Source organism: Populus alba, chromosome 8 (genome assembly GCF_005239225.2).
Source record: "Populus alba chromosome 8, ASM523922v2, whole genome shotgun sequence".
Classification (NCBI taxonomy): Eukaryota; Viridiplantae; Streptophyta; class Magnoliopsida; order Malpighiales; family Salicaceae; genus Populus; species Populus alba.
The window spans coordinates 14,671,456-14,683,211 of NC_133291.1; the positions used below are offsets into that span (position 1 = coordinate 14,671,456).

At 37.4% G+C, this 11,756-nt stretch overlaps 1 protein-coding gene across 1 annotated transcript; it reads right to left on the reverse strand.

Annotated features, from left to right (window-relative positions):
• Nucleotides 1–6,740: 6,740 nt before the first annotated feature.
• LOC118061094 (endo-1,3;1,4-beta-D-glucanase) lies at nucleotides 6,741–10,065 on the reverse strand. Its single transcript, XM_035074485.2, has 7 exons — nucleotides 9,841–10,065; nucleotides 9,674–9,695; nucleotides 8,872–8,998; nucleotides 8,472–8,562; nucleotides 8,229–8,321; nucleotides 7,699–7,799; nucleotides 6,741–6,996 (listed from the first exon to the last, which is right to left on the reverse strand). The coding sequence occupies exons 1-7, from the start codon at nucleotides 9,986–9,988 to the stop codon at nucleotides 6,856–6,858; spliced, it is 723 nt and encodes a 240-aa protein (XP_034930376.1). The 5' UTR covers nucleotides 9,989–10,065; the 3' UTR covers nucleotides 6,741–6,855.
• Nucleotides 10,066–11,756: the final 1,691 nt, after the last annotated feature.

Here is an 11,756-nt window from a genome sequence, read left to right on the forward strand (position 1 = left end):
TTAGGCATGCATATTTGGTATGACTTGTTGTTTCGGTGTCAATTCAGATAGTAAAAGTTTACAATCTAAATAAATGCATCATGATGCTGCTATAGATCAATTATAAAGTCTTATATCATACTTAAAAAAGTTATAAAGAATAGGGATTCATGGATGCTCTGATTTCTGCTGCAGAAAGTACAATTGAAATGGAAATAGAACTGGTATTTCATGAAGAATATATGATTCATAGAACTATAGTTTTTTATGAAATTGTTGATGATAACAACATAGTATTAATGGATGAAGGATCTTTTTGAATTAATTATTTCTTATACATAGTAGATCAAGCAATTTTTTCAATTCAAAATAGGTTTAAATCTTGACAGTACCTACAAAGCTGTAACTGTTGTCACAGCTGAAAGAAGTTTTTTGAAAATTAATTAAATCTTGTTTAAGGATGACGATGCTACAAGAAAAACTAAATGGATTGGTTATATCATGTATAGAGAAGCATCTATTAGTAAAGCTCGATTTTATAATTTTGACTAGCCAATTTGCATCTCAAAAAGCAAGAAAGATGGTCAAAATATATAAGAACTAAATATTTTTAAAGGAAGCATTTATCGTTTTGCTCAAAATAATAGCTTACAAGAAAGAGTGGCAAGTTTAGAGAGAGGAGAGCCAGAGACATGAAAGTCAAAGCCACCAACTTTCTCAACATGGCCAGCTCCACTTCTAGGATTTAGGGTTGGTGAGTGGAGCAACTTTTTAGGCTTATAAATGTTTGAACTTAATATCATTGTCAATGTCAGTGATCTATAAGATTTTGATAACAATGATAGGAAGGAAGGGATGCAACTTCACAGTTTCTGGTGAAGAATATAGAAGAACAAGTGAGAGGAAGAAAGAGAGCTAGAAAGGGTGTTCCGAAGATAAAGGAATTTGTTATTTCATTCTATATTTCATGTCCTCTGTTAGTAACAGATTTCCACTATATATAACAGTTTTCCTTCTTCCTATGACTATAAGCACGTGGCTTTTACAATTGAAATATTAAACGCATAATGTTGGCTATAACTGAAATATCAAAACGCACCGTTTGACTAAACTGTATTTTAAATTTCCCTCTTCTCTGATTCTACGTGTAACAATTGCCTCTCCTTCAAATGGACCTTGTCTCAAGGTCAAATTGAGGGAACCGGTGACCCAAGTCGTCAGCGAATTCCCAGGTGGCTTCAGCTGGTGTAAGACCCGCCCAATGAACAAGCATTTGAGTGGCTGCTTGGTGATTTCTTTTGACCATTCGGCGCTCTAGGATAGCTTGAGGTTAGAGGAGGGGCTCCACTGGCAAGGCAGGCAGTGTGGAGAAAACCTCCCGATTGCCCACCTTCTTTTTTAGGAGAGACACATGGAAAACGGGATGTATGGTGGCAGAATCAGGTAGTTATAGCTTATAAGCCACGGTACCGATTCGTGTTAAAACCTTATAGGGGCCATAGTATTTGGAGGCCAGTTTCTGAGATTGTCGATGAGCCAGAGTTTTCTGTCGATAGGGTTGGAGTTTGACGTATACCATATCACCTATGGCAAACGATCTCTCACTACGATGTTTGTTAGCCGACTGGACCATCCTGTTTTGAGCCCTCTGCAGATTATGCTTGATAGTGACCAACATGTGTTCTCGTCTAGACAAAAATGCATCTACGGCTTCGACAAGTGAATCTTTTGCAATGTATGGAATATGTAGAGGAGGAGGGTAGCTGTAAAGGATCTCGTAGGGAGTACATTTCGTAGCCATATGGTAATTGGTGTTGTACCACCATTCGGCTAACGGCAGCCATTTGACCCAATGAGCTGGTGAGGTGTTTATCATGCATCGCAAATAATTTTCTAAGCATTTGTTGACCACTTCTATCTGTCCGTCTAATTGAGGATGGTAGGCTATGGAGTAACATAGTTTGACCCCTTGTTTGGCGAAGAGCTCCTTCCAGAATAGACTCAAAAAAACAGCATCCCTATCGCTAACAATCGTGGCTGGTAGACCATAGAGTTTGTAAATATTATCAAGAAAGATTCTGGCCACAATGCTAGCAGTGTATGGATGTGGAATGGCCATGAAATGGGCATATTTACTGAACCTATCTACCACGACGAAGATAACCTCCTTGCCTTCTGATTTAGGTAGTCCTTCTATGAAATCCATGCTAATGTCAATGAACGGGGCTTGTGGAATGGGCAATGGTTGCAGCAATCCTAGCATGCGAACGTTTTCTGTTTTATTTAGCTGACAAACAGGACAATTCCTCACATATTGTCGGACATCCTTCTGTTGCCCTCGCCAATAGTACCCATTAGCCACCTTCTTGGTAGTAACAGTAGCCCCAGAATGTCCTCCCACAGCTGAGTCATAATACAAGGTAATGAGTTTAGTCTGAAGAGTGAGATCACGACCCACTACTATCTTCCCCTTCCTGCATAATAAGTGATTAACCCACGAATAGTGGGAGTGAGAATCAGGGTCCTTGATGAGGTCCTGAATAATGGTCTGAACAGCCTGATCACCCTCCCATGAGGCCTTGATTTCATCCATGATTGAAGTGGCAATGGTGGAAACTGATAAGGTGCTGAGCTCAGCACAAGTGATCCTGGAAAGTGCATCGGCTGCAATATTGTCCCGTCCTTTTTTGAATTCAATTTCGTAGTCAAAGCCAAGGAGTTTGGCCAGCCATACATGCTGGAGGGACAAGTCACCTTCTATTCCAACAAATATTTCAAGCTAATGTGGTCAGTGCAGATGGTGAAATGCTTACCCCACAAGTAATGATGTCATTTCGTGACAGCCAAGAGAATAGCTAATAGTTCTCTTTCGTATGTGGAGAGTGTTTGTTGTTTAAGGCCAAATGGTTTGCTGATAAATGCAATTGGGTGGCCCTCCTGCATCAATACTGCTCCCATGCCTTTGCTGCTGGCATTCGTTTCCACCACGAATTGTTTGTGCATGTCTGGTAATGCTAACACTGGTGGATGAGTCATGATATGTTTCAGCTGAAGGAAAGCGGCAGTGGCTGTGTCATTCCAATGGTATGTATCCTTTTGTAGTAGTTGTGTCAAGGGTTTGCATATGGTACCGTAGCCCTTGATGAACCTCCTGTAATACCCTGTGAGTCCCAAAAACCCCCGAAGTTGCTTGATGTTGCTTGGAACAGGCCAGTCGATGATGGCCTTAATTTTCTGAGGGCCAGTTGCCACACCAGCTGAAGAAATCACGTGGCCAAGGTACTCAATCTGGCTGCTGCAAAAAACACATTTGCTAGCCTTTGCATATAAGTCATTAGTCCTCAGAAGTTCAAACACAGTTTGCAAGTGGCCCAAGTGATCGGACAAGGTGTTGCTGTAGATTAGGATATCGTCAAAGAAAACAAGGATAAACTTGCGTAAGTAACTCCGAAAGATCTCATTCATTAAACTTTGGAATGTTGTCGGGGCATTGGTCAAGCCAAAGGGCATGACCAGGAACTCATAGTGCCCATTGTGTGACTTAAAAGTTGTCTTGTAAACATCCTCGGGAGACATTCGGATTTGGTGGTAACCCGATCTGAGGTCTATCTTAGAGAAGATGGTGGCTCCAGCCAATTCTTCTAATAGCTCGTCTATGATGGGAATAGGAAATTTATCCTTCACAGTGAGTTTATTCAGCGCCCTGTAGTCAATGCAGAGCCGCCAGGATCCATCCTTCTTTTTTACCAGAACTATGGGAGAAGCAAAAGGATTATGGCTGTGTCGTATAGTTCCTGAATCCAGCATTTCTTGAATCATCTTTTCCACCACATCTTTTTGTAAGCTGGAGTGTCTGTAGGGCTGGAGGTTTACTGGATCACTACCCTCCTTCAAAGGTATCTGGTGATCATGGCTGCGAGGAGGTGGCAGGTGTTTAGGTTCCTCAAAAATTTCTGGGTAGCTCTCTTGTAAGGCTGCCAAACCATTGTGGTGAAAGGCACAGGGCTGTAACTTGGTAGACATTGGCTGGTCTTCAGTACTTGTACTATCAATGCTGTGTAGGCTGCCTAAGTTTATTTCGGCTATCAAGTTGATGTTACATAGCAGGCCATTGAGTTGTTCTATTTGAATAGTCTCCACTGGTCTCGGTTTGTCCCCCTTAATACACACTTCCTGACCTTGCCACATAAATGCCATCCACATTTCTTCATAATTGCAAACAATGGTCTTAAGTTTGGCTAACAACTGGATGCCTAGAATCATATCACAATTTTGGAGTTCCAGTGTGTACACATCAGTTTCGAAAGACACTCCTTGCATTGACCATTGGAAATTTTTGCACACGGAAGAACAAGTCATGAGTCCCCCGTCAGCTACTTGGACAGTCAAGGCTTTTATGCTGGTGAGTCTACAATGTAATCTGGCTGCCACTTGGTTGCTAATGAAGTTATGGGTGCTGCCTGAATCTACCAAGATAAATAAGGGTTGTTTGTCTACCCTGCCCGTGACTTTTAAGGTATTCAGCCCTACTACCCCTTCCAAGGCATTAAGAGAAAGATGTGGGTTAAGAATGTTATGTTCCTCTTCCATCACCCCGTCCCCGTCACTACTCTCTTCCTCTTCTTCAACAACACACAGGGAGTATAGCCTTTTGTTCTAGCATCGATGGCCAGGAACAAATTTTTCATCACACCAGAAACATAGACCTTTAGCCCTTCTCTCATCTAAGTCCTTGTTTCTGATAGGTCTAGTGGTTCTATTGACTGGGTTGGTGTTATAGGATGGGGGAATGGGTAGCAGACCATGGGAAAATGGTTTAGAGGTGTTGCTAGAAGTTCCTGGTAAGGTTTTGCTGTAACTGGTAGGAGTGTATGGTTTATTTTGATGAGCATATGCAGCCGGTTGATAGGTTTGTTTGCTAGGATTTGAGCTGTAACGCCGGTGAGTAAGTGTATTGTCTTGTAAACAGGCAAGTGTGTAAGCTTGTTTGAGAGTTTTTGGTTCAAACATTTTAATCAAATTCTTGACCTCCACCTCTAATCCTCCTATAAAAAATACCAGTGCATTTTTTTCAGAAATCTCTGATCGGTTCCACAGAATATCAAAGTCTTTTATGTAAGTCTCCAAGTAGTTTTTCTGTTTCAATTCAATGAGTTCTTCCAATGGATTTCTTTCCCCACCAAACCTACAACATAAGGCTTCTACATATTCTGGCTAAGGTACTATCTGTCCCCCTAGACTCCTCATGAAATTCTGGTGCCAGCATAAAGCCATGTCATCCAAGTAGTAAGAGGCCAATTTGAGCTTATCATGCTCTACAACTTCTTCCACATCAAAGTATTGATTGCATTTATAAATCCATTTGAGTACATCATTTCCCTTAAAAACAAGGAACTCTCTTTTTGGCCTACGTATAGAGTAGTAGGGAGGTGTACCTTCATTGTTTCCATTGATCTTAACAGAAAAATCTCTCGCAGTAGTGTACTGAGGTGCAGGTGGTGGTTGATGAGGCACCTGGTGGGGATTGGTTTCACTAGTAAAGAGTTGGGTGTTCTGTAAGACTGAATCTACACGAAAGACAAGGGCATCAAGGACCTCCTTAAGCTTGTGGAAGCGTATATTGGTATCTGCCCTGGTGTCATTAAGTTTTTGTTGTATCTGATCATATGTTTGAGCCTGCTCCGGATTGCTGTGTTCATCTGTCTTCCTGGCATCTTGGGACCTCGTCTTTGGTGGCATTGTTGAGTCGAAAGATGCTGCTCTGATACCATTTGGAGCAACTTTTTAGGCTTATGAATGTTTGAACTTAATATCACTATCAATGTCAGTGATCTATAAGATTTTGATAACAATGATAGGAAGCAAGGGATGCAACTTCACAGTTTCTGGTGAAGAATATAGAAGAACAAGTGAGAGGAAGAAAGAGAGCTAGAAAGGGTGTTCCGAAGATCAAGAAATTTGTTATTTCATTCTATATTTCATGTCCTCTGTTAGTAACATATTTCCATTATATATAACAGTTTTCCTTCTTCCTATGACTATAAGCATGTGGCTTTTACCATTGAAATATTAAACGCATAATACTGGCTATAACTGAAATATCAAAACGCACCGTTTGACTAAACTGTATTTTAAATTTCCCTCCTCTGATTCTACGTGTAACAGTGAGTTAGCACAGCACTGCGGCCCTGCCCTTTTTTCTTGGTTCAACACAGCAAAAGAGAACAGTAGAGAGATGGTGATCAGTGACTGATTGAAGGCAAAGATTCAAGAAAGGTGTGGATATAAAATTCAACTAGTCACTCTCAATATTATCTCAACTATTTATACAATTTTAATTTTACCATCAAACTTCAGGAATTCAGGCCTGTTTAACATTGAGCAGTGTTGACAAGCTATGAAACAGACACCACACAGACAAACAGGAATAGACAAATCATCGCCATGAGCCAGTTTCAACCCTCCTATCATCTACCCTCTAAAAATCCAATTGTGTCCAGAACTCTCACTTTCTTTCTTTGCTCATGGAGAAATCTCTTTTAAGTCGCTCTTCGTTCTTCGCTAAAGTCCTCTCTGAGTGTAGGTCAACACTAGGCCATCCAGCCCACCATTTCCATTCACCTAATCTACTCAAATAACACCAAGCCCCATAACACTTTTCGATCCAGGCTGTTTAAAGTACAATCTATCAGTGCGAGGGCAAAGACCAAACAAAGATAAGTAAATAAAAGAAACAGGAGGAAAGAAGGAACGCGTGAAAGGAGGTCAAAAAGCATCGAAGAGCCATCTTTATTCAAGTTTAACGTAGTGCGAGCATAATAAAACTGCATGATTTCTCTGCAATTCAACATACGCGGGCAAATTTCTAGTTTCTACTCATTTGACATATTTGGCAAACCACTCCATCAAGTTTCCATGGGCCTCCTCTGCACTCTTCACGGCAGCTTCATCTTCAACATCGTACCTCACTGTCCATCCATGAGCAACCTTTGGAAATATCTTCACAAAGCTATCAACCTGTAAAGAAACATTCCAACATGTAAAGAAGTGGATGTCATAGGTGTTCCAAAGTAAACAAAGAACAAATACGGATGGAAAAGTAGAGATTGAAAGTGCTGAATGCTAACCAATAAAGAATACATCAGTTCCACAGGAAAAACAATTTATGTGTGCAATAAAAATGTGATTGGTATTAGGTTAGGATCACCACTATCTTATATTTTGGATAGAAAACATTAGGTTCATCTGGGACGAAGGCCTACATATTTAATTGTGTACATGTATCAATGATAAACCATTTAAGAGCCACAAACTACACGGATTATTTTTCCCTAGTACATTGAGATTTGGTAGCCAGATTGAGGGGGGGGGGGGGGGAATTCCAATGGAATTCAACAGTTTTGCTACAAATTCCTAATTTGTATGTCTTATCATACTACTACCTAGGAAAACAAAAATAAAGATAAATTCCTGTGGAATTCCACAGTTTTGCTACAAATTTCTAGTTTGTGTGTCTTTTCATGTTACTACATAGGACAAGAAAAATAAATAAATGAAAGGCCACCAGCTCTGAAATGCTGCTACAAAGTTATCATTTGCCTGTCTTACATATCATAGTGCTGCCTGAAGAAACTAATGAAAGACTATCCAGTAACTAGGATCACAGGAAAACGTTACAAAAGGCACTTGATATATTAGAGAAAGGTATTGTCTTCTTACCTCAGATTTACTAGCTAAAACCTCTTCAAACTGTTTCAAGAGCGCTGGTGGAGACATTTGATCTATCTCAGCTCCTAGTATTGAAATAGGAACCTTAAACTCTGCAAGTGGTTCCAAACATTATTAGTTGCTAAAAAGCTGCATATGATAGGAATTGATCAGCTTGAGAATTGATTCTCGGTAGCTTGACAAGCTGCCACCTTCAAGGCAGACCAGCATTATATGGAGAAAATTTTGTCTAGTAGCATGATAGAAAAATTTATTACTTGAAGATATGAAAAATAGAATGCAAGTTAACATAAATCGCATCCAATAAAGTACGAAATGGACTTCATAGCAAAAAGATAGCAGAAAATCTCAGAAAGATGGGAACCCTGCAATGATTCATATATGGACACCCACACACACATTTCGTACAAAATACAATTGAGTTATTTTTTTGAAGCTACTTCAAAATGCAAAGTGTAACATGCAAAACACTAACTGAGAGAAGCACGTAGCCTGAGAATCTTTAACTCGGAAATCCATACCCTTGAAGTCGTCTACAGTAACAAATGAGGGATGACACAGAACAGCAGCTTTGATGAAAGCAGAAGATTTTCCTAGTTCAACAACCACCTTGGCTGAGAAGAAATCATAATACCAAATCAGCGAGCTCCATTCATAGCTTAATACAAAGCAAAATAGAGGATTAGTGAATTCAATTGATTTCTAGTTGAAGATGTGGTTTCTAGCATACATGACAGTCTTCACATAAGAAAAAGATGTCCTACCACCCCAACAAAAGCCCACAGCCCCAACTGCAGATACACCTTTAGTATTCAAAGCTTCAATCACAGGTTTTGCATCTTCAAATCCCTTATGCTGTCAAAAATGGAAACAGGCTAAGATGTTAAAAAATTGAATTGGTGCACAATTAATGCAGGAAAAAAAAATGCATTCCAATGTGAATCACTTCAAATTTCAAATGTTGTTAAAGATTGGAATGATAGCAAGGCAGTCAGAATACACATAACTCTTGCAAGCAATGATGACATCATCAAAGCAGGTGAAAGATTCTAGATAGAATTCATGCAACTTCAAATGTGAAATTTACAAGAAGCCTGTGGAATTTGATGTTCAACAAAACCATAGCAGAGAATCGATGTAGCATAAGGATCTCCAAAAACTAACCGCGCCGTGATCCTTTAACCAAACTTGAATGGGTCTCTCGGCATTGTCACGAGCAAAAGGATCTCCATAAAAGAAGTCAGGGACTACAGCATAGAATCCAGCAGCTGCAATCTTGTCTGCAAGTTTCCTTCACGGTATGAAGAAGCTGCCATTAGGTCGCACTAGTGTGCAAAATTATCAAACAGCACACCACACAGGTATACCCAGAAACACAACGAACCACAGTATCACCATTCTAAACAAAGATATAACAACAAATCTAAATGCTTCTTTCCTTAACACACCACGCAGAGTATAAACTCCCCTTCCAATACAGTTGGTAGTGAAACTTGCTAGTTAGCCAGCAAGCCATTGTCAAGTACAGAAGCAGGTATCGATAATGGGCATTCTTAAATATCTTTAACCAGATTATAGTTTTCAGAAATTCATATTGAACTAACTCAGAAAACAAAAAGAAAATGCAAACACAAATCAAATACGTTAGACGAGTAATGCATCGCGCAGCTATATTTGGAATTTTTTACACCAAATGACCTTTGAAAATCATGGCCACGCAGAAAATCCATAATATATCCTTTTCTTTTCCGAAGTTTTATTTAATATTTTTTTCTTCTTCAATAGATCCATTGTAACTCTAATAATTTAACTAGCATCATGGTTAGCTTTGAGTCACAAGATTGACATACAAAAGAATTTGCAAAACAAATAGTAAGCATCTCAAATAAATTGTGTTTTCTAGGTACTACAAACAAGAGGGTCATGACACATCAAAAAAAGAAAAGAAAAGGATGATCAACCATACCTCAAGTTCGGCGCTTCATATCCTGCAGATCAAGCCATAAATGTAGGATTAGATCACAATAATCAAGACAATGGAAGTCAAACCCTAAAACAACAACAAAAACGAAAAAAGAAACAACCTTGACGCAGCTTTAAATAAGATTTTCTTGGGGGCGAATGATAGCTTACCATAAACATCAGAGACAAGAAGAATGGCAAGTTTAGAGTCAGGAGAGCCAGAGACATAAGAGTCAAGGCCACCAACTTTCTCAACATGGCCAGCTCCACTGCTTGGGTTGAGGGTTGGTGGGTGAGCACAGCACTGAGGCCCTGCCATTTTTTCTTGATTCAACACAGCAACGGAGAACAGTAAAGAGATGATAATCAGTGAGTGATGGACGTCTAAGATTCAAGAAAGGTATAGTGAAAGCCTTTTTGAGGTATAGGACCTTTCCACTTGTCACTCTCAAATATGAACTATCCTATTCGCGTCATCTCTTACGTTACTATTTCTTCCTTTTTCTTTTTCTTTTTCTTTTTCTTTTTCAACCTTTAAAATTACCCTTTCACAAGAGTTTTTGAAAAACATTTAGTTTTTTTTTTAATTTTTTAAATTATTTTAATATATTAGTATCAAAAATACATTTTTTAAAATAAAATATACCACTAAACAATTTATAATATGATTTTAGTTTCAAACTTTAAGAAATTCTCAATTAAGGAATTCTATTCATTTTAAGACATTTAATCTATATTATTGTCATATATTTTTTAAAAAAAAATAAGTATATTTTAAATGTTTTTTTATTAAAAAAATTGAAGCATAAATTAAAAATTTTAGGAATACATTTATTTAAATAAATTCAGGAGCATCTATAATAATAAATGTAAAAAAAATGTTAATACATTTATTCAACTAAGTCAAATAAATTATTTTCAACGTAAAACAATAATCATGCATGTGTTGTTAATATATTTTTTTGACATCAAGAAAAAAAAATATATAACTATAACTTTAAAAGTTGATACTTAAATATAATAAAACAAAATAATAATTATATGTATACACTTTACTCTGACCTAGGTCTTGAGAGTGTAATAATCTTGTAAAAAATAAATCGGGATGGATTAATCATACAAAAATAAACACAAAATATATCACAAAGACCAATTCAAAATAAAAAATAAAAAAATGATTTTGAAAACAAAATAAACATGTTTTTAAAAAGTATATATATATAAATGAAAATATATTGATTGACAAGGGTTTTGTGGCCCAACCTATCAAACCTGCGGCTAGACGAACTCTATTAAGTTTAATAAATTTTTTACTAAATATATAATTAAAAAATGAAAACAAAATAATAAAACAAGGAAAAACTAATGGGAAAAAAAAGATCATGCCTAAGTGCATTGATCTGGCTCCAGAGGCCCCGTGCTCTAGAGCCTTTACAAAACTAGGCTCGTACGCCTGAGCCTCTCCACCCATGCCGACGTGATTAGGCTTATTTATTTTATAGAAAAAAAGATTTGTAAGGGGTCAATGAATTGTCATCCATCTCTTTAAAAAAATAATATAAAGTAGATGATACGTTATTTATCAACACAAAATCTGGCTAATAAAGTCTTTCCGCTTTTATTAAATAATAATAATAATAATAATAATAATAATAATAATAATGTAGCTCCTCGTCAATTAATTTTATAATCTAGCTCCCCTACTTAAACCTACTTCCATTAACATATATACTAAAATAATTAAATTTTTTTCTAGGTATTTCACTATTTATATGAATGACGAAACATCTCAGAATTATTATTTTTTATTTTGAAACTTTTTTTCCCTTTTCAATCGAGTCATTTTATAATCTAATTAGATAAATTTAAACTTGAAATTATAGAAAAATAACACCGAATTGAAAGATAGATGATTGAAAATTATAACACGAAGAAGATACATGACTCACTCTAAATTTGTGATAATTTTTATTTTTGTCCAAAATTTTATTTTATTAATTTTGTAGTCCTTGTGTGAGAGAGGAGAGAGAGAAAGTCATAGGAAAAAAAAAGCAAAAGAGAAAAGAAAATGGTTGGTTGTCACTTGT